The sequence below is a fragment of the Pithys albifrons genome, chromosome 9 (assembly GCF_047495875.1).
Source record: "Pithys albifrons albifrons isolate INPA30051 chromosome 9, PitAlb_v1, whole genome shotgun sequence".
Taxonomy (NCBI): Eukaryota; Metazoa; Chordata; class Aves; order Passeriformes; family Thamnophilidae; genus Pithys; species Pithys albifrons.
In genome coordinates this window covers 31522249-31546192 of record NC_092466.1, presented here as the reverse complement: position 1 = coordinate 31546192, position 23944 = coordinate 31522249, and the positions used below count along the sequence as shown (strand labels likewise).

Here is a 23944-nt window from a genome sequence, read left to right as displayed (position 1 = left end):
TCAAAGTGGGGTTGGATTAAGGGTTGGACTTGATGATCTCAGAGGTCTCTTCCAACCCAACTGATTCTATGAAAAACTGCAAACTCAAAACAGTTTAAATTTAAATAATTATATATAATTATACAGAAAAGAGAAAATGAAAACTACAATTTAATACACACACAAGTTAGATATGACAACAATTTTCTACTGCTTACTGAAAACAGATCCCATCACTCTAGATCCATAAGCACCCCAAAAGACACCCAGCAAGGAACAGAAAAAATAACAAGAAAATGTTTCTGCTTCCCTGAACTCAAACAAAATGGGAAGCAGCAGTGGGCAACAGCCAATGCCCACCTCAGCAGGACAGTGTCCTGTTTCTACTGCAGACATGAAGGAACTGAGAGAACACTCCTACTCTACTGTGTTTATATCTCAGCTTTGCATCATCTGGTATGAAATATTTCTTTGGTTACTTAAGTCAGGTGATACTTGTCTCTCCTAATCTGCGTAGATTCTCTGAGACTGCTAAAACTAAAGCAGGCATTTACTTCAGGGAATTTTTAGGCAGCTGTCCAGAAAAGTAGATTTAAACCCTTCTCTCTTCCCCCATATAAGCATAAATTACAGCTGCCTTAAAACATTCCTTTATACGACTGTTCCCTTATCTTCTTTTTACCTTAGGAAAGTAAATACAAATCATATTTTTATGGGTGGGTTTTTTTAATTGACATTAAACTTCAGTTCAGTACCAAGTAATACAATAGACATATTTTCTTGATTACCTTTAGCATACAAAAAGGTACCTAACCAAATTTGAAGTAACAGAACAAAGTTACCCGACTCAGACTTCACCTGTTTCTACTTTTCCTTCTGTTGTTATTAAGGGCCTTTTAATGACGGACTCATCATGGCTAATTGGTACCCTCTGCTGGCCACTTGTGTTAACTACAGAGAAGTGATAAAAGCAACACTAAAGAGGAAGAAAAATTAGTTGAAATTATTCCCACGTCCTAACTCTTGAAGGAGCTAAAGTATGCGTGTTTTATTTGATTAATATTATAATTTTTTCCTAATGGAATATATTTTTGGTGCAGTGTTGAGAATCACGGTGCAGAGACACTATTGCTCTCAGGTTATTCATTTAATGAAATACTATATTGCAGTTTAACATAGAAAATCTTTGAGTTCGTGCTTGGCTCCAGTTAATTGTATCTGTAGGAACAGTTCTGCTACTTTTAGCTTTCATAGGAGAAATTAATTGAAGGGAAGAACTGCATTTTCTATCTGCAAGTTGATTTTAAAAACTGGCACATAAAATGTGTAGTACTCTAATGACTGTGGATGTGTTGCTTTTCCCTACTAAGATGATCCTTGAATTATCTGAATTATTATGGAATAATACCAAGCATGGATATGTGCTGATTTACAGAACTCCTTATCTTTGATGTCAGTGACCGCAGAATGGTGATGTCACGTGTCTGAACAGGGCTGAGATGTATCTGAACAGCTGTATTGTTTGCTTTGTTTGTGACTGTCATGCACTGCTTGGAGTTCTGTCTTCAGGAGGCCTCAGAATTTTCAGTGGAAGTCATTAGAAGAGGCACTTGCTGTAGAGTTATTTCTCTGTCATGTAAATTGTATCTTTGGTAGTTGATAGTTCAGTTCTTTTGTTGGTATTTACTCAAGACTGGAATTCGGTTAAAGCTTAATCATGGCTGAGAGAAAATTCTAGGGTTTTCAAGTGGATTTTGTTCCTGTTTCTTGTTGTGTGGGACTGTAACCTGTGAGTTGCAAACATATCCTAACTGGCTCTAGAAGTTGTTTTACTAATAACAGCTAAAAGTTTTCATTTCCCCTTGTCTGGTTACGTGTTAGGAGCAGTGGCACATGTAAGGAGAGCACTCTTGTTACTCATTAGCTACAGATTTTTTTTTAATTCAATTTAAGGTTGTCCTTGATGTCCATACTCTGGCTGTTTAACAAACTGCCTGCTACAATGTTAGTGATGCAACATTTTGTAATTAGTCTTTATTAACAGAGGAGGAGGCAATTCTCTAAACAATAATAGAACTGATAAATTAAATTGCATCTTCGCTGATGTGTAAAGAAGGGAAAAATTGATAACACAATTGATCCTGTTGGAGCTGGAAAAGACAAGGAAGATGAATCTACTTGTATTTTAATACCCAGGTTACATAAGCTTTGGACTCAAATCTTCTGGGGAATTAAGAAAATTGATGATGTACCTTCCTTCCAGATTATCCTTAAGAAACTAATGACTCATGTCTTAAACCAGAGATACCAAAATTAACTTTAAAGAAAAGTGCTTGAAATGAGCTATAATATGAAAGTCCTGACATTTTTTAGTGTTTAAAGGGTTGAGTTTTAGATGTTGAAATGCACAGATCTCAAATCTTGTTTTTCTTTTCTTCTTTTTTTGGCAGGTCTTCAGAAAATGGGACAAAAGACCGGGTGGCATGTAAAGCAAAGGTTGCTATATCAGGTAAGTGGCTGGGTAATCACTTAATTATAGGAGCTAATTGGCTGGACAGTGGCTTGTAGTACAAACAGGATGGTATTTTTAAAGTGTGTCTGGTTCAGAGGCATAAATCCTCTAGTGCTTCAGGGAGACTTGTGCTAAAGTCACCACATGCTTTGGAGGATCCTTCTTGGTGTTTCTGTTTTACTTACAGGGCCGTCCACAGGGAGAAATACTTTTTCCTTTCCTATTTGCCACTAGACACTGAATGCATTTCAAAGCTCAGTAACTGTGAAAGTGCTGAAAACCTTTTCTCCCCAAAACAACAGGCTTTGAAGTGATAGCAGAGGGTATGTCCAACAAATTGAGGGCAGAATTATAACCAGTGTGCAAATGTTATTTAGGTAATGCAGGTTACATGACCAGAGCAAAGGTGGTATGGCTTCAATGCAGTTAGTAACAAGAATATTTAACAGCTATTCTGGTGAGCTGGTACACTGTTTCCTGGCCTGTTCTCAGGCTTCAGTGCTGTGGGTTTACTATTTTGTTTGCCTGTGCCCCTTGTGGATGTTCCTGTGTTGAGCATTCCCATGCCTGTTGTGCCAGCTTTGCCAGCAGGTCTGTTTGTGCTCCCTGACCTGCTCCATTAAGGATAAAACAGTGGAGGAGGGCTCACTGCTGAAACCGTTTCAGTTAATTCTACATATTTTGACATATCTTTAAGCAAGGTAGCTTCCAGTAGAAGAAAAGTGATGAGCACATGGTTCAATAATGTTTTCTGCCAGCACAGCTGTTTGCAGAATGTGTGTCTGTCTTTCCTCCTTATGGCAGTTGGATGAAAGCATCTGTTTGCCTGTCTGTGCTGTGGTGGCACCTTTCTTTGGGTTGGAGAGTTATCTGCAGTGAAGACTTCAGGGTCATAAAATACACTTCTGCTGTCTTTAGAAAATCAGAATCTTTTAAGGACTCTATCTTTAGTATGAGAAATTTGTTTTTCCTGCAGATCACCTGTTATTAAGTCCTTGTTTTCCACCATCAAGTAATCCACACACTTATAAATCTATTAGCATATTTTATGGTAGGTACGTGCCAGAAACTTAGACTATTACCACAAAAAAGGGGGTCATGTGACCAGCACCAACAGTTTGGAAGAGCTGTGCAGGATTTCTGAGGAAAGTGCTCCTACAGAAAGCAAGAGTATGTTGGATATTGTGGGGGGAGTGCATTCCTTAATCCAGATTTTCACACTTGTATCATTTTTACTTATACCCCATGTGTGAATAAATTATGTAATTTATGTTATTGTATCAATTGATTTTTTTTGTCATAAGACAATATATTCAATGTTGTTCAAAAATCATGATCATAATATAAAGTTATTTTACAAAGGAATCATTTGCTTTAAATTTGATTAATGTATCCTTGAATGTATCCAATTTGCATCCACACAGATTTACTGCTAATGGTAACTGAAATTAGGGTGTGTGAAAATTGATCTCTGTTTTCTATAAATTACAGCTCTTTCAACCCAAGAATGAACTGAAAGCTGATTTACAAGTCTCATGTTAAACTTGTTCAGAAAATTGACTGTCTGCATCCTGATGACTTTCTGACAAAGCTGTAAATTTTTCAGCCAGCAAGATATTGCAAGTGGCATACAGAAATAATCTTTAGTCTGCTAATCTGATTGCTAACAAGGCCTATTGGGCACATTAAAATTGTCATTCAGAGTTTGCTATGATTAAAGAGGAGAAAAGGCTTTTATTTGTAACTATTTTCATGTATTTATGTAAATTTAAGACCTTTCTTTTTAGGAAAGAAACATTCTGTTCTTTGTGTCTGACAGGCATAAATATATTTATTTTAAAAGTTTGAGAGGGCCTTCTGTAATAGTTTTAATGAAACTATTTCTCCTGATTTTAAAAAACCTTAGGGTTGCTTACTATGCAAATGCATCTTTAGGAGTGAAAGGCAGTTTCGGAACATGGTGATTGAGGTTCTGCTGGTCACTGCTGCCATCGTGTGTCACTTCATATATTGCACATGCTTTTAAACAAGCACCCTTGTACTTTAGAAGACAACTTTGGATTTATAAAACCCCCACTGCATTTGTCTTTTAGCAAGGAATTAATAAGAAACATCGTCTAAACCTGATTCCTCAAAACTGGAGGAAAGCCTCACTCAGTATTGTGTTGGATTGAGTAGATAAATTGGAAAATTTATGGAAGAAAATACTTTCTTAATATTAAAATGACAGGCATGATGTAAAATGATGGTTCTGTAATTACCTCTCTGCCATGGTTCTGAAGCAGAAGGATATTTTTGCGTTAAAAAAAAAGATTTCTAAACTCTTTTTATGCTGAGTAAGACAGTTCTAACTGGGAATGTGATTACAAGTGCTGTTTTCTCTGTGGTTAGCAAAACAAAACTTAAGTGTTTGCAGTATAAGTATCCTGGTCTTTTCATGAAAACAGGAAGGTTTTCCCTTGCAGTGGGATGAGTGGTTTCCAGCACAGGGCAAGCAGAGTTTCAGTTTACATTCATGCATAGTAATGGCCTCAGAGAATACCCCTAGAACTGTTACACAGCCATTCTGAGATGTTAGTTCAGGTACTTTAAATGAGACTTTAAATAGTATTTATTTTAGCATAATTTCTAAACAAAAATGGCACTTCAAATTGAATTTTCTTCAGAAATGGATAATAAACTTAGAATAGTGAAACTGTTTTTTGGGTGGAAGGTTCTGTTACCACTAGAGCATCAGAGAAAGAAACAAGAAACTTCTTGTAACTTGTTTTGATCACAAATGTACAGTGTTGACTATAACTTAATTTCTCCTCCTTTTTTTTTCCCCTTTAGGTATTCGAATACCATTAATGTGGAAAGGCTCTGATCACTTCAGCAATAAAGAAAGTATGTACTCTGATAGACAACTGCTTATGCCTGTACACTTAAACTGAATGGAGAAATCCATACTCATTTCAGCCCCTTCTTCTTTCATTAGGTCGTATTTTGCTCTTTGTTGTGTAAATGCTCGTAACTTGAAGTTGTTTGTTCTAGCAAGTTGTTGCTTGTAGCAAGTTAGTTTAAAGTCCTGTGCTTTTCTACGTTAAACCCCTAGTCTCTAAAGAGTCCAACTGAGGAAAAATTCCTGAAGAAACAACAAAAAAATGTTCTTAAATGGTTAACTGAGAAACTTCTGATTAAACACATTGTTCTATGTCTTGTCTACACTTGAGAGAGTATAATGGAACCTGTTTCCAGTGAGAAATTTAAATGAAAATTGTCTGTTGGTGTTGAGTGTATTATTGGATAGTCTTCAAGTACATGCATTTTGCTGTGTCATGGAGATTAACCCTAAATCTGTTCCAGCTGTCACCTGGCATTGATTTCATTTTGATTTTCAATAGGGTCAGAGGGGCAAAGCATGGCAAAATAGTCTAATCCTATATAGTACATTCATAAAATAATACAGACTTTGGATCAAATGTTAGGGTTTGTGCATAAAGTTGTTTTATTAAACAAAACTACATTTTCACTAACACTTTTGAAGTTGCTAGCACAAGCTACACCTGATTACTCTACTTTTTGGATTTTTTTCCCCTTGTAGAGGTAGGGATTTTTTCCCCTCTGTGAGTGTTGTTCTGGTTATACAGCAGCTTTGATAGGTCAAATAGCATAAAATCCTGATGCAAGTTGATGGTGGGAAGAACTTGAGGGCAATTCTTTAGAGGTGTGGATTACCATTTTGCATGCTCTTGTTTACTGGAAGCATTTACTGTTGTGATGTGCAACTAATAAACCTGTCCCTGGCTCCCTGCAGAGTCACAGCGCTTTGCAGTTTTCTGCTTGTTCAGGATGGGAGACGAGGTTTTGGATACTGAGGTGGCTATGGTGGATACAGCAACAACAGATATCTGCTTTGAAAATGTGGCCATATTGTGAGTATAATTTAACTCTGGTGAATGAAGTACAAACGCTGCTGTTTTCTTTGTGTGCCTCTGGATAGGACTGGCTGAGGTGCACTGAGTTTTGCTGTGGGCAAAGGAATCAGTGGAGGTTCTGCTCATTGTAGTGGGTGGTGGATCCCCACCTCTGGAAGGCTGGGTTTGAGGACAGGGTGGTTGTACACGTGTCACTCAATCTTTTAATTTCTTCCATTTCTTTTCATTTTGGCTTTTTTTGTCATATAAAGAGATAAACAGACTAATATCTTAAGGACCAAATTAAATTAATGCTAAAACCTGAAAGCATTAGGAAAGTGTAGGCATGAATGTTGCACCAGTGTTTTGAGTATTATTCTGTACAACAGGCTACAGTCTCATTCCTCATGTAACACCTCCAGTTCTGTTATACCTCTCTGAGCATGTGCTTAACTCCCTTCCCCCCTTTATGTTTCATATCAGCAATTTAGATTCAGTCTCCTGAGGAAGACTGACTGGAAAGCCAGAACTACTGCAAACTTTAAATCAAGATCCTGAAAACTGAGTTTAAATCAGATGTTAAACTCTCTTAAACATCTGTTGCAGTTAAGAGTGGGGACAAAAATTTAAATCTGCTTCTTCAGAGATATCAGACTTGATCATTATAAGTTTCAGTGCAATACTGCAACAAAGGCAGAACAGGCACTCTTGTATCCCCCTTGTGTCCCACAGGAAAAGAAAGATTTGCTATAAAAGCTTTTGGGATGATTTTGTTACGGGCACCTGTGTAATGACATGATTTATACCTGAAAGATGAGGTTGGGCTACTGATTTGATGACTAAGCTTGAGAAGGAGAGAATCAGAAGAACTGAAAACAGAGAAAGGTTGTGGACAGGAGGACACAGCAAGGGGAAGTTATGAATGACAGATTTTGTTCAATCTAAGTTAGATAGGACTTTTTTCAGTAATGTGAAGGGTGTGGGGTGCAACTAAGATATCTTTAAAACCATCAATCTGATTTAGGGCCATAGATATGGATAGGTTTTCAATCATGTGGTTTTTGTGTAACAGTAGAGGGCAGATTTAAGTGTGTTTGAATGTCTTGCCTGTGTATTTCCATAACATGGGGTTTTTTCAGTTTTTAACCTAAACGTTGAATTTCCTGTTTGTAATTGTTTATGGTTCAATTATAACATTCATCTCACGACTTCAGCACTAAGTTGCTGCTATGTACTTTTGTCCTTAATTCCATATTAATGTGTGCCTGTGCCTGAATTTTATGGCATTCCTTCCCTTGATTGGAAATAGGTTATTTAATATATAAAGTAGCAGCAGCCTTCCTTGGCTGCATGCACAGTTTATTAACAAATGCTCTGAAATTTTCTCCTCCCTACTTCAGTGATGAAGCAACACCAGATTTCCAGGTGAAGGTTGAAGTGTATAGTTGCTGTACAGAGGAGCCTTTATGTATCACAAACACTCCTAAGAAACTAGCAAAGAAGCTTAAAACATCCCTCAGCAAAGCTACAGGGAAGAAACTCAAAGCTGCCCTGGAAGAAGAGAGCACTGAATCCCTTCTGCCTGCTGACCCAGTCATCCCGTAAGCCATGTGGATATTCTGGTTTCATACCTTTTGAAATAGAAATAAGCCAAATATATTGTAAATTTTTGGAAAGCTGCCAAGAAACTGATTCTTTCTGTACTTGCCTGAGTGAAAAAAAAATTTACATTTTAAATAGGAAATGAGAAAGTAGGTGTGAATTCCAAACATGTCGCTGAGCCCTGGGGCCTGGTTCTGATCTGGAAACACACCAGTAGGCTTTCTCTTTCTGCTGGGAACTCCACTGGTCTGTGGTAGTTTTGGTTTGATCTCTAGAGGAAGTCAAGCTTGTCCTGTCCATCTGTCTGTGTCCCTCTGTCCGTCTACCTTTCCCATTTGCTCGCTCCCCGTACTGTTTTTGCACCTGCCCAGTTTTGCTCATACTTGACAGCTGACAGGTAGACAAGTCTAAAAGTTACAAGTTGTGTGAAATGAAAAGTGCATGAAGGCAGGAGAAACGCCTCTTGTACCCCCTCCCCTAATTCCCCTTCCAGCTTTTCAGTAAAACTCTGGACTGCCAAAGGCACTTCACAGTTACAAGCTGCTTAACAAGGAGATTTCTTAATTGCCTTTAGCACAGAATGTTTTAAAATTACTTACTTGTTTTCAACATTCATAGATTTAAGTGCTGTTCCCAATAATTTACCTGTTTCTTTTTAAAATTGATCTTAAATCTTGCATACATTTTCTAAAGAAATTAACTGTCTACTAATATTTTCCAGCTACTTTATTTTCATTGGGATTTAAGCAGTCCAAATACCTAATTTTCAAATAGTAATAATACATTTTTTTAATTTAGAAAGCAATTTTTTTAAGGAATTACTTTTTTTTGGCAGCTGAACAGTAAAGAATCAATGCTTAATACTTGCCCGGTATTGAGTGTAGTCTTAGTTTAGCTTCATCCATCTATTTGGTGTGATTTGAAAAGGAAACATTCAAGCATGTTCTGTCTTTGTCAGACTGATACTACTGTATACTGATATTACTGCTTGACTCAAAAATAGACATCCAAGAGATCTTATCCACAGAGCAAAGCGAATTTTATCACTGACTTTCCAGTGGGTTCCACCTAATGACAGTGTATTTTTCAATCTGCATCGTGTCAGGTGGCTGTGCTTTCCACCAGCTTCAGCTGGGCCATGACATACTATCATTAGGCACAGTTTGAATCAGATAAAACCACTGGCTTATTTGCTTGAATACAGATTGCCTGTCTTTTAAGGAAGAAGCACCAGTAGACGATTTAAACAGCTGCCTCCTCCCTTGGGTTTTGATTTTGGTTTCTCAATTGAATTTTCTTTTCCTCCACCTTGGAAGTTTGTTGTTTCTGCTGTAGATAATTATCTCACAGTGACTGTTACTTTCTTAACAGAGTTAAATGAACAATGAAGTGTTTAATGATGGCTTTGCTGGGTGATTAAAAAAGTTTCTTGGAAAGAAATGGGTTATTATAGGCAAGAAAATAAGCTGCCAATTTTTTATAGGCTTCCCTTAGGATTTATATTAGTAAGACCTTGGTATGTAGCCCTTATAAAGGGGAAGAGATTGCAAGATTACAAGAGATCTTTCAAGTATTCCCAGAGAGTTTTACCAGTCCAGCAGGGGAAATTAAACCACAACAAAAAAGTGAACTTTCTGTATTATGTGAACACCTTTTCTCTGTAGATTTCATTTGTACAAGCCTTTTTCGTTTCAGAGCACAGATGAGTGAAATTCTCCATTTTCCAAAAACTCTGTGATCCCTCTGTGATCCCTCTGTGTCAAACTCCTTGGCTTAGAAATCTCTCTGGTTAGTGAGGAAACAGTCAGACTTGTAACTTCTTGCAAAAACTTAGTGACAAAGTGCTTCGAATGGTTGCTTAGGTTGGTTAACTTGAGTTATACTGATATTATCTCTTAATTATTTCTTTTAGTTTCTGTGCAGTCTTTCTCCTGTTAATTTTTCTGTTATAGCTTAAATATTGTTTTTTTTCTCTTTACATTTGTCATAGAAGAAAAATCTTCAGTGCAGTTATACTGTTGAACTCCAGTGACCAGGTTGCTCTTTGGATAAATTATTGGAGAGTCTCCCCTGTTTATTCACTTGCAGAACTGGCATCACAGACACTTGTTGTTGGGTTTGGTGTACTGTCCCCCACTGGGCTGAAGGCACAGCTGCCTCCATGTCCTGTGCCTGAATTGGCAAATCCCTAGTGATATTTTACAGCAAGTTCTTAGTCTAATCCAGTGGCCTCACGTTTTTTGTTTGGGTTCTTGTTAGCACCTGAAGATTGAAGTTGGTTTTACTTTTTATTATTTAAGATCCTACTGAAAGATGAGCTTATTAGATTTTTTTTTTACTCCCAATTCTTCCACTCAATCTATTTGAATGACTGAATTATCACTGCAATTTCTAACACTGAGTTTAATATTCAGGAACAGATTCTGGAATTGGAGATAAGTTAATTAACATGCATTTATAGAAAGGGTGGTGGAGTTACACCTTCCCACACCAGTGTCTGTGTGGCAAATTCAGTGCCTCTGTCTCCTGATCAGTAAACAAATTTAACAACAAGCCTTTGCCACAGGCATGTTGTGGAGATGAGCTGATTTTTTTAAATGAAGTTATTACATGGAAAAATACTATAGATATGCAAAGTACTGAATGAGATGCAGCAGGCAGATTATTCTTTGTTATACAAAGAAACTGCCATTTAAGGCAGTCAGTTAATTCTCTGAAACACAGAGGAAAAACGTAGTCAACAATCCTGATTAGCCAGTTAAATTGAAAAATATTTGTAGATAAAATGTTTCTGAATTATATTGCAGCTGCCTGAAAGGAATGACTTGTATTTTAGAATGAAAATGTTACTGTGAAGCATATTTTAAAAGTGAAGTAGCTATTTATTTTGGCAAGGCTGTTGTTGTAATTAGTCATGCTTTAGAAAAAAAAGTAGCTTTGAAATCAGCACAGCACTTTCATTTGTGAGAATAAACTGAACTTTTTGGTACAGTTTAGACGGAATGATAATGTATTGCTCAACTGCATGGCCAAGCAAAATCAGTGGAGAATCTTTTGTTAGGGAACAGTGTAACAGGGAATATATACAAATGCTGATGAGTTTCGTTCACGCTGCCCTCTTGAAATGCTTCACAGCAGGGGGTTTTCACCCAGAGTCTTGTATCCTATTTAATTTTCTCTTTTTTCCCTTGAGACAGATGTGTATCAGACCTCCCTGGTAACAAACTTGCTCCTTTTTCTTCTCCTTTTAATTTGGGTTAGAGGTAGGGAGACATCCCCCTTGTTCATCTGCAGAGACAGAGATTTTAAAACTGTATGTTCCCACTGTGCTATTAGGAAAAATAAGATTTGAAAAATATTAGGATAGGAAACTATTCTTTGGTGATTTGGTTCAGTAGTGTCTTCTGAACTTTTACACCACTAAGCTTTCTTACGCTCTACTGAAGGCATTGTAAACCATCTTGTGCTAGATTCTGTTAGGGAGAGAAATTAGTGATTTTTGAGGGTTTGTGTTCTCGTGAACTTTGTTCAAACTGCCATTAGCCAGGTGGAATTCTTACTGCATTACTGGACTGTAAATCTGTTACTTGGTCTGACGAGTATTTTAGGGAAAAGGTTAAACGTGCCAAATTTATACCAGTTTATTCCAAGAATTACATTCCACATGCACTGTGCTGAATTGTAAGAGGGATTTTTTTTTCTCCCCTCTAGGCAAAATACAAAACAAAACGTTCTGAAACCTGTAAAAACAATAAGTGAAAAATTCCTCTATGCTACAAAACTGACCATAGGATTTCTGCACAAATTTCTGCATGGGAAGAATTCATTGATTAGATATTATTAAAAATACATATGCAAACTTTATAAAGTGTAGTCTGCACAGGCAAAGTGAAAAAGCAGAGCAACGGAGAAGCAATAAAATGCCTTTTAATTTTTAACTTGTATTTTCAGATAAAGTTTATGTCATCAGTTGTTCTATTAACTATGGGAATTTTTGAACCTTTTATCAAATCCAACTGCTTCAGGCCTAGGAATAAGAGCTGTAAAAGTATTAGAAGTTGCTCGATGTCTGACTAGAGGAGGGAGGTGCTTTGAGCATCCTCAGGGTGAGAGGGTTGAGTAGCACAGCACAGGTTTGGCAGCTGCCAGGGAGCACAAGCCCAGAGAGGAGGCAATGGCAGGAGCCACCTGAGGGACTCTCTTAGTGTGGCCTGGAAGTTGTGGGGTGGGAGGGAACTGGAGGTACACACAGCACAGAGGCAGGAGATAAGGACAGAGGAAGGAGATGAACATTCTGGACAGTGTTTAGAATCATAGAATGGATTGGGTTGGAAAAGACCTCCGAGATCATCAAGTACAACCCTTGGTCCAACTCCAGTCCCTTTACCAGATCATGGCACTCAGTGCCACATCCAATCTCACTTTAAAAAACCTCCAGGAATGGGAAATCCACCCCCTCTCTGGGCAGCCCATTCCAATGCCTGATTACTCTCTCGGGAAAGAATTTTTTTCTGATCTCCAACTTCAATTTCTCCTGGCAGAGCATGAGCCTGTGCCCCCTTGTCCTATTGCTGAGTGCCTGGGAGAAGAGACCAACCCCCACCTGGCCAGAACTTCCCTTCAGGCAGTTCCAGACAGTGCTGAGGTCACCTCTGAGCCTCCTCTTCTCCAGGCTAAACACCCCCAGCTCCCTCAGCCTCTCCCCACAACACTTGTGCTCCAGTCCCTTCTCCAGCCTCGTTGCTCTTCTCTGGCCCCGCTCCAGCCCCTCAATCTCTTTCCTGAACTGAGGGGCCCAGAGCTGAACACAACACTCAAGGTGTGGCCTCCCCAGTGCAGAGTACAGGGAAAGGGTCACTGCCGTGGGCCTGCTGGCCACGCTAGTTTTGATCCAGGCCAGGATCCCATTGGCCTTCTTGTTTGTTTACAAGGAAAACCAGAGACATGACAGTTGTGTGGGAAGAGGTTGGGAATGGCAATCTGAGGTCACTGAGAGGTGCTGCATTGCACCTTGGAGTCCCTTTGTACCCAAACATGGTGTATCAGGCCTGTCTAGAGCCCCTTTAATTGCTGCCTGAGCAACATGAACCAGAAATGTCTTAAATGTGCCTTTTCTTTCACATGTAGTGGAGCAAAGTACAGTTTGCTGGCACATACCACTTTGGGGCTGGAGAGTGTGGAGGACAATTTCAGGACCCACAACCTTACCATTACAGGAAATGGTAAGTACATATGGTACCAATTTAAGGAAATAAAATCCCAGTAACATTTTGCATTAAGCTGTTGTAAACTAAAGAGCTTAAAGAGATTATTTTTCTTGATACCTAATATAGAACAACTTTAATAAAATATTTAACGGCTCTAAAACAGGCATTTGTACACAGCTGAATAAACTATAAGTTGAGTAAAATTTCAAGTCCAGATGAAAACTTAATTCTTTTGGGAGTTTCTTTTGTCATTTGCATCTCAGTCTTACGTGAGTTGTAGCTATATACAAATTATTTCACCTTCCTCACAACCAAGGAAGGGTATCAGAATGAAGAACAACATTTTTCCTCTGTAGTCAGAAGGAAAGAAGAAAAACAGCTTCACTTCAGCAAGGTTGTGTGAACCCACATTTAACACAGGACATAAGCTGTGCTCCAGCTCTGGGGCAGCACAAGCTGGGAGATGCTGACACCACAAGGACTAGGATTGTGCTGCAACTGATGGTGGTGTTTGAACTTAAGTTTTTGGCACTTTGTCCATTATTTTCTGCAAGGACAGCAGCCCCTCCCATAAATCACCTTCTAACTGTTAACTTAAGACATGGGACTTTCACTGTTGATTCTGGGAACTTTCTTTTACATGGGTAAACCTCAGAGGGAATTTCCTACTTTACATTTTAGTAATTCTGAATACCATACAGATTTGAAGATTTATGGGACATTTTTTTTCTTGAAAGGTTGGATGAATAATTCTGAGTATCTTTGGTATTTGTAAGTATTTCTTTATTAGCACTTTATGCTCTTCTTAAGCTCCTTTTTCGGTCATTAATTTACATATTTTATTCTGGTGGGAAAGGACATACCTGGATATTTTGGTTCATTACAAGCATTTCTAAACCATGACCAAAGGCAGAGCCATGTTAATGGAACATTGCGTTACCTACTTCTAATTACAGAAGAGAGATCCTATGACAGAGCAGAGCAAGGAGGGATATTCCAATTAATTAAAAACTCCTTAGAATCCTAAATTCTGTTCTAGTGCTGAAGACAGAAGCAGATACAAATTCTAAGCCTTAGTAACCTGAAGGAAAGTGCTGCTGTGTAAATGTAGCTGTTTGCCACAATGGGACACGCTCTGGGATCCTACTACATGAGAGGGCCAGGGTACTTATCTTTCAAGATATTTCTAGCTCTGAAATGAGATTTAGAGCTATATTTTAGGTAACAACAACTTGTTCTTGCACAACAGTATTTCTATTTTTACTTAAACTTATTTTGGATTTTTTTTAATTAGAAAAACTTACTGAGGACTAAACATCAGTTTTAGTTGAACCCTAGAGGATGAAATATCTCCCTTAAAATATGAAAAAATGCTTATTTAGAATCAGGATTTTAATGTAAAAAAGGCTGTAAAAAGCTAAACTGTTTATTTGGGGCCAATATTCAGAGCTAAGTGTTTATCTGTCTTTTGCCTGTGTCTTTTCCCCCAGAGGAATCATCCTTTTGGCTCCCCCTGTACGGGAACATGTGTTGCCGTTTGGTTGCTCAGCCCTCCTGCATGGCCAGGGATGTGATGGCAGGGTTTCTAAATCAGCAGGTAAGGAGGCCTTGCTTGTATTTACTTCCTCTTCTGTTAATAGCTGTCACTAGGAGTCAATTGTTAAAACATTTGCTTTCACCTGGAGTGATTTATTGAGAACTGTTATTTTTCACCCATTCTACCTAGAGCAAGAAAACTCTCACAGCTGCATTCATAAACAGTACTGTCAGTGGCCAAATAAATAAATAAATGTTTCCTTGGCCTGCTTATCAATAAACAACTTAGGCTGTTAGGCAAAGATCAAGTATAATTGTTGTCTCAGAATTGGTTTAGGCTGGTCCTTGGTGGAAGCAGCTCTAATCCTGCAGCTCCCAACCCTGCACACACCTCGTGCTGGCACAAGAGTTCATATCACAGCGTGGGGAGTTGGGCTTGGGAACTGAGCTGTACTTAAATTCATCCCTTCAGAGATGATTCATGTGAACTCACTTTGCTTCTCTAGTTTGGTTCAGTGCACAACTAGGCATACAAGAAGGTGATAGTGGAGGGCCAGAGTGTCTGGGTCATTAATTAATTTGAGAATGGAAATTCTAGACAAATACCTTGCTTAACATTTGTTGAATGTACCGTGTCTTTCCAAAGTGAAATTCTCTTTTTATGTCTCTTATTGTGCAATTACTGTAGCTAATAAAGCTGGTTTCTTTCTTGCAGTAGACACCAGATCTAGATTTCTTTCTGTATGAGCCAGCAGATTCTGTACTGTTAGTGTCACATGGCAATAAATCTGCAAAAACTGTAAAACATGAGAAGATGTTTAAAATACCTCTCATGTTTCGGAAATCAGCCACTGAAGTGTTCTGCAACAGAAAGTCTTTGTTTTAGGAACAAATTTGGTCAGGGTAAATTTTGATCATCAGGTCTATATGTGTGTACCTTGTAATATGGTCTTGTTTTATCTTTGTTTGGCAATTTCTGATGACTTCTTCCATTCAGCAAATGGTAGGAGGTCTAACGAGCTGGAGGAGGCTGTACTGCATCCTAAGAGGTGGCAACCTCTTTTGTTATTACTCACCAGAAGAAATTGAAGCTAAGCTGGAGCCAGCATTGACAGTGTCCATCAACAAGGTAAAATTGCTTGGAGAGGGTTTTTTGTTGGGTTTGTTGCCTTTTTTTTAATTTTGGTTCTTTTTGTTTTGAGAGCTACACACAGTCATTGGGCTCTAAGCTGCTTGCATGCAAAATGCTTTATAAGTATGGGTGGGATGTGCTTCAGTGAAATTTGCAGTTGCTGAATTTTTCATCAGGGACATTACATTTCTTAGCTGTGGATGTAAATTCCTTCTACTACATTAGGCTGGTTAGCATAAAGGCAAAAACAATGATGTTTTTCTTTAGGACAAGTAAATAACTTCTTATATGACAGTTCTGTAAGACAGCCCTTGGAAATTGCTTACAGTCCCCTAGAAATGCTCTGGTAGACTTTGGTCCTCAACAAGTTGGAATTTTAACAAAAGCTTTTTTGTTGTTGTGTGTTATTTGGCCACAGCCTTAATTAGAAGGAGAGCTGGAAAATTGTTCAAAATATTTTAGTGCCTTAGAGTAAGCTGCTTTTCTTAATGCTGGTTTTGTTCAGGGTACAATAACTTTGAAAGGTCTGTTCTGCAGGATGACATTATTGATTTTTTTTCTATATACCCTGTTGGAAAGGCTGAATTTAAAACTTAACTTCACGTTTTAACCGTTTAAGTGTTACTTAGTATTTGGCTAAAAAAGCAGAAAAGTATTTAATTTGAAGTAGTAGTTAAATGTTCAATTTAGGAATGTTACTGGAAGGGCCTTCTAGAATGGTGAGCATTAGAGGGAACAGGTGCTCTGAAAAACTGGTTTTGGTGCAGCCATCAAGGGTTAATATCCCATAAGTGTGGGCAGAGGAATTTAATGTTATTTGCAGTCAACAGCTGGGTTGATCTTACATAAGTGAACAGGCAGGTTTGGGGCCTGTGTCCAGCACAGGTCGCTGTGGGTTGCACTGCCGAGCTGTGTGAGCGCTCGGTGCCAACGCTCATCCCGAGGGAACCATTCCTGCCTGTGCAGCGGCCAGGGCAGGCACGGGGGCAGCTGACTGATGAACTGCACAAGGGAACTGATGGGGGTTCAAGTTAGTTCATCTGGGGGGCACGAGGAGGGTTGGCTTCGACTGTGGTTCCCTTTAATAGGTTCTCTTACCCAGTTCCCTGCGTGGCTGCACAAACGCTGGTGTGGGACAAGGAAGGGGCTCGGCTGTGATTGAGAACATGGAGTAATAAAGAACTGCTTCTTACAGCAGCAATATCAGCTTCTGGTGGCTTTAATGTTTCTGGAAAAGCTGACTGTTGGTATATAACCCAAACATTTAAACTGGGTATAACAATGTAACCTGTTTGTGTTAGGACTTACTTTTTAATGACCTAAGATCTAAATTGATTCCTTAAGTGAAAATACCTTTTTTTTAGTGCTGCATCTTTTAACAGAGCTGTTTTTCCTTCCACTGTTCATACATTTAGGTAAAATAAATATTTAGACTGTGATATATATTTAAGCAGGTTTACTTGCTTACTTCTTCAGGCATTACTAATTGCACTAGTCAGCCTCTGCTATAATTCTGTTTTCCAGCTGTTCACAATATCAGTTAAGAAATGACAAACTTGAGTAAATTATAGAATGACTAAATCCATGTTTTAAATTGTGACAGGAATATTTTTTTAAGTCATCTATCAGGCTGCCTCATATCTTTCCTTGGAGGTCTCTGTTTTAGCCTTTAACCTAGTTTTGCTTTTCCTTTTAAAATAATCATATCTACTAAGGCATTTTGCTCCTCCAAGTTACCAATAGACTTAGAACTTAAAATCCACCTTAATAAGCCTTTTCTGAGAGACTGTCTTTATGTTTGCAGACTATCCTTAAAGCTAACATGTAGAAAGTATATACATCATGTATCTTATACCGTTTTATAAAAGTGTCAGACAGCTAGAAAATGTTTGTGAATCTTTCTTCAATTTAAATTAAAACTAGAAAAAAAGAAATCACAATTTAAAACATATTTGGATACTTTACTACTTTAACATTTTCTCTTGAAAATAACTTAATGCCTGCAGATATATTTTGATTCCTTTGTTATGAAATTTCTCTTATGGATTAAATGAAAGCAGACTAATCATATGGGCTTGTCTGCTGCATGTTGTTATAGAAACAGCAATTTCAAAATGAAAGTTGAGATTGAACATCAACTCTAGATGTTCTCACTAAAATCTCTTCTGGTTGCATATGTGGTGTTTTCATTTGTAATGTGAAGCTGATGCTTTACATGTAATTGAAAGATACTTTCTGAAAAGTAATGAAATCATCTGGATTTATGAGAAGCTCTCTGGAAAATATTCATGCTGATAGCCTTATTTCCCATTCCCTTTGAATCGAGACTTGAAGAAGCTATTAAGACCAGCAAAGTCATTACTTCAACTTCAGATGACTTCACTGCTACTGCTGTTGAGCAAGAATGGTTCTACAGTTCCTATTATGCAAGTGCTACTATTATTGTTCCAGCCAAATGTGATTATAACATATTATATTGCACAACTAAGTAGGAAAAGAGAAATGATATTTTCTGTAGCAAAGAAAATTTACTGGAATCCAATTTGAAGAAATATTCCTTATGGGCCAGTTCCTGAATTTTTTTCAAGTTTTCTTTAGTTCAAAATGAAAAATAAAGGCCTTCCCTACACCTGATGGCTTAGCAAATTGGTACATGTGCCAGCAGTTCATGTAGTGGTTCAGTGTTTAGAATACATAATCTATTGTGTTCTGTTCATGGACTGTAAATTTTTTTGTGTGCCGTGGATGCCTGAAGCTTGGAGAATCCTGGGACGTTGATTCAAGTTGCTGTAGCCCTGTGGTTTCCTTTGTGACACATTCTGCTGGTGCAGTCTGTCCTGGTGCCATGCAGACCTAGAGCTGGTCTGTGTTGGTGCTGGTGACTGAGGGCAGCAGGGTGAGGAGCATCAGGTGTTTGCAGACAGGGGCTCAGGGTTTGTCAGCTGGTTGCTGAACTGTGCAACAGGAGGGAAAGGAGAGAATCAAGCTGGCATTGCCTTGAATGACAGTTCTTGTTGAAACATCTGTTTCTCTACCAGGTCTGGTAGAGAAATTTGTTGGAAAATGTGGCAAAGGTTGCAGCAGCATCACTTCAAGGGAGCCATGTAGTATTTCTGGGGATCCAGGGAGTTCATCCTTGGGCTGGAGCAGAGGAATATTGACATGAGTTCTTGACCATGTCAGCTTTTAGGGAGCCAGCAACATGAGCAACATTCTCTGTATGCACTGGGGAACTTCAGCACAGGGAAATGAGATCAGCCTTGAAAATACTGATATTCTTGGTATTATGGATTTTGTCCCACTGGTTGGCTTGGACAACCCTTCATACATGTGAAAATATTCTGGAAAAGCACTGATCAGGTGAGTGCCTCCTAATGTCTGGTTTCTTGTATCTCCCTGCTCAGTTTAGTCTTGCAGTTGCTTGAAACAGGTCATGGCTGTGAGCAGGGGAAGCAGATGGAACACCCACGTCCCACACACCGGACCTCATAACACACGTGGTCAAATGAGCAGTTTGGAAGCTGCTTTATGGCTCACTGGTGCTCCATGGAACATACACTGCCAGGCCATATATTGCCACCTCCTTCTCTGTGTTTTCTACTGCTGTGGTGCTCCAAAGATGGCTAAAATGACACAGATACCCTAACGTTGCTTTTCCATGTTATACTTAAGTGTTGTAGTTACCACCAGTGGCCAGAGGATGTTACATTAATACAAGTTCACAAAACAGTGAAGTGAGAATATATCAGCTGAGAGAGTGAATTTGTTCTTGTACATTATTGTGTTTGAAAGACATAATTTTAAATTTAACAATAGTTCCATGCTTGCCTAAAACAAACTGCATGGAAATTATTGATATTACAACAGAAACCAAAGCATGCACAGATCATCTTGTGTTTCCAGTGTTGTACTGTTATTTCTAGGTTTGAGAGTTTTTTTATACTAAAAACATTAAGGAAGTTTGTTATATGTGAATTGGTTTGTTTAATCTTAAAATAGATACACAGAACTAGTTCATTTTTATTGAGAAGTACAATTTGTTTTGATGTCTTAAAATGGTCACTATAACCAGTGCTTCTCAGTGTGTCAGAACTGGCTTGGCAGGAAAGTGTTCACCTCAGCAATAACAAAGTTCTCTCTCTCTCTCTCTCTCTCTCACACACACACACACTTACACACACTCACTCTCTTTGCTTTTGTTTTTTTGTTGCTTAAAATATGATCTTTTCTGAGAGATATTATCAGGCAATGAGTTTTTTTGATTTAGGTGAAAAGGCATAAAGAATGTTTGTATTTGCAAAAATCATATAATTTTTCCTTTAAGTCGTTCCCCATTTTCACAGAAATAATCTTTTGCATACGGAACATAAAACTGGCTTCATCTTTCCCAGAAGAGTCACTTGAGTTCAACATTCAGCTGGTTTGCCTGTGTGATCCACTGATTGTTCTGATCTTCACAATTGCTATAGCAGAGTTTTTTCAATTGTCTTATAAGACTGGGAGTGATTGATCATTAACAGAACATGGTAACTTAAAACACTTTTGTTTTTGTTTAAGGGTGTCATTTTTTGGGGTTGTTTTGTTTAACAGCTTTTTGTTGTTGTTTTGGGAGGTTTTGTTATGAAGTGGAACTGGACATGTAGTGTAATTCACCCAAGCTTGGTAAATTCATCAGCCCATTACTGTATCACTCCTGAAATATTCAAGCATCAGATGTATATTGTTGCTTGAGGATTTATCTCCTTTGAATAATACCATAGTTGTGGGATAAAATCTGCAGCAAACATCATTAAATAAACTTGTGTGTATGGTATGCTTGAAGTTCTTACCTGTCAAATGTTAATCTATTTGATTTCATTTTTTTGCTGGTATCTATGGTTACCTGAGTTAATGGGATATGGAGCACTTATGGATGAATTACTTCATCTCCTATTTTTAGACAGAAGAATTTAAATGAGCATATCCATCAGATATGCTACAAGCAGCTGTTGGTATTTCAAATGGTTACTTCGGTAATGCATTTAAAATCTGGAGAATGTTCTGTAGAATAATTTTTGTTTTTCTGAGTATCAGAACTAGGCTTATCCCCATGGGATCCCATGCATAAACTTAATTTCTGTAGGTATATGTTTAACATCTTGAGCAGATGTTTGACATTTGGTTGAGTTGTGTAAAAGGGAACTGGTTGTTCTGTCCCCACTGCATTTTGGGGAATGCTCCGAGGGCACCTTTGTGGTCAAATTTGATGCCCATCTAGACAGAGATGTTGGAACACAACTCTGGCCATGGTCTGGCTTCCTTCAAGTCCCAGAGCACTCCCTGTGCCAGGGATACCCTTGTGTGGCAGGAGGGCACTGCCTGTTTCAATGTGCATTAGGTGTTCTCGTGTCCTGCTGGGCTCCAGGGCCTGCCCTGACACCAAAACACCTTTCACTGCTGTCCTGGGTGTGCCAAAAATCCTCTGAAGAGCAGTGCTGGAAAGGGCCATTGCTTGTTCAGTCAGGTTGAATTGCACATGCAAAGATATTCCCTGTTTTTTCTGCTTTCTTTTTGTAAGTAAAATTATGTTACTTATTTTAATTTGCTCATCAGGTTGTGATAGGCAGCAAAGTTCACCAGTTATGGAATTTTTTTAGTTATGTTTTTATCAGACTTTTTCTAAAATCATTCTGCATTTTACACATGAAAAAAAATCACTCAGTTAGGGATAAGTGGGTTTTTTTATTGTAGTAATGCCACAACAAAGAAACTAGATACTCTGAAAATACCACTGGCTGTAGTCTGGATGGTAAAAATCAATGGAACTCTGTCCATAAACAGAAAGGAAAACCTTGGCTGTAACAGTGTTGTTGTGTAATCCAAGAGCATTTCTAACTCTAGCTGAAGAAAGTTTATAAACTTGTAGTATACTTCTTTATATATATTTAATTATTTCTATGTAGCTCTCCCTAATGAGGGTAAAACTCAGATGTCTATTTTGAAATGGACTAGATAAGTTTCTTTTAAATTTCCTGTCACTGTTGTTTTAGCCCTGAATGTTCTGAGTAACTGTGATGAACAAAAAATGATACAAGTTTAGAACTGGGTAAACAATGTCCCACAGAAGTACAGTAGGAGACCTAAGTAGTTGCTGTAACAACGTGGTTGTCCATCTGAATTGTTTGGAAAAAAGGAGCTGCTTGCTGTTATTTTAGATTATTTGCTAAACGGCTGTGGAGAACAATAAGCAGTGTGAGATGAGCTGGCGAAGGCAGAGGAATAGGAAACACAGAATGTACATCCTGTAATTCAGAACTAAACTGCAAAAATTGTGCTCCGTTCCTTTACTCTTCATATTTTATGCCATTTTAATAGTTTTATGAGAAAACATTTTCATAATTAATTCCTGAGAGTAGTTCATTATTTTTTTTCTAAATGGGAAATCAATCTGGATTAGATGCAAAGCCAAATGACACCTTCCTTACAGTGTCATTGGCCATAAGGTGATGCCAGCGTGGAGCTGCAGCAATAGCTCATTACCACCGTTTGTCGTTCCTAGGAAACCAGAATTCGAGCTGTGGATAAGGACTCCAGGAGAAGAACTAATAACTTCTCTGTTATCAACCCTGTGTCTGGAGAGGCTGTGACGCAACGTTTTGCTGCTGACAGTAGGGATGAACTTCACAAGTGGATGGAGGCTTTCTGGCAGCACTTTTATGATCTGAGTAAGTAAGCAGGCAGTGCTGGCAGTGTGCCCTCCGACTGGGGCGTTATGTAACATCAAAGGGATCTCTGAGCAATTGGAATTGCCTCATAAGCCTTTGTTTGCAGCGATGAGAAGAAAAATGTTCTCTGGGATAATATTGGGTGGTGGTCTAAGCCGTTGGAAGGCAAATATTTGACTAAACCGAAGTCCACGTGTTCAGTCTGTGTTTTGAAGGAAACCAGAGGCAGACTATGCCCGTCAGTCTCAAAAAAACTTAGTCTCTTTTGGCAGTTTTCTAGATAATTTTAAGGTCTGCTAAATTCTCACCATCTCTTCCTCCACTGTAGTGAGAAGAGTCCAGCTCTTCCTGGACATCCTACCAGTGGTGTGTTGGTTTTGTGAGATTCTCCAAGTATGAAACTGTAGTATGGAAGCCTTAGTGGGAAGTGGTGAGGATGCAGGAATCTCTGGGGCCTTGCGAGGATGTGGATTCAGCCAGCTCTTTTAACTAGGCACATGTCCTTGGGATTTCTCTACTCAGCAGTATGATGGATAAATTAACTTGCAATTTGTTATAATAGGGATTACTTGATTCTCTTGGTAATTCAAAGGTTTTGGTCCCCCTTGTTGCACAGGAATATGGTCACCAAGCCATACTCCAGCCCAGTCATGCAAGTATAGCCCCTTATCTGAGGGGGTAAAGCTGTACCTGAGGCTTTGTAACAGATGATAAATTTTACCTGGTCCTTTGGCAAACCTGGAACAACATTGATCATACATGAGAGAATAAACTCATTTGCTGGTGTGAAACAGTGGAATGTTATTGAAGTAGTATCGTGTGTTGCTTGTTTAATACCAAATATTCATTACAAAACTACATAGATAATTTTGCCTGTGCCTTTTTCCTCTGCTTTAATAGTTTGACTCACAAGTTTATTGAGGGCACAGACTGTTGGTTGTTGTGGTGCCATTGACAACATAGAGTAGCTTCCGGATAGTGAATTTTATCAAGCCAGAAAACAGAACTATGTCAATTGATGAAATATCAGTCTTTAGGCAGACACCACCGATAAAATAAGTGAATTAAGATTGTGGAAATTGAGTACTGTAGTTGTATTTCTAGTCATTTCTAGCTCTGACTTACAATGAGAAAAGGTACTATCAATTAGAGAAACACACCAAGCAAAATCTAGGGCATCCTCTTTAAATTATCTGTAGAGTGGGGTAAAAGAACTACTTCTTATTCATTATAGATAGAATACCCACGGATTTTTTGAGACATTTTCCTTAGATTCAGAAAAAATGGGTCACTTGGCATTTAAATGCCTTTTTTCTTCCCTGGTGCTAAAATTCTCTTAAAATTAATGTGCTCAGAAAACTTGGAATGATTGGTAT

General features: G+C 38.4%; 1 protein-coding gene across 1 annotated transcript in view; it reads left to right on the top strand.

The window, feature by feature from the left end:
• RTKN2 (rhotekin 2) overlaps positions 1–23944 on the top strand; it is a 35934-nt gene that overhangs the window by 4058 nt on the left and 7932 nt on the right. The window contains exons 3-10 of the mRNA XM_071564219.1: positions 2430–2488; positions 5324–5377; positions 6288–6405; positions 7788–7988; positions 13117–13211; positions 14687–14793; positions 15730–15861; positions 22403–22568. Of these exons, the coding sequence (XP_071420320.1) occupies positions 2430–2488; positions 5324–5377; positions 6288–6405; positions 7788–7988; positions 13117–13211; positions 14687–14793; positions 15730–15861; positions 22403–22568 (932 nt within the window). The remainder of the gene's footprint in view (positions 1–2429; positions 2489–5323; positions 5378–6287; positions 6406–7787; positions 7989–13116; positions 13212–14686; positions 14794–15729; positions 15862–22402; positions 22569–23944) is intronic.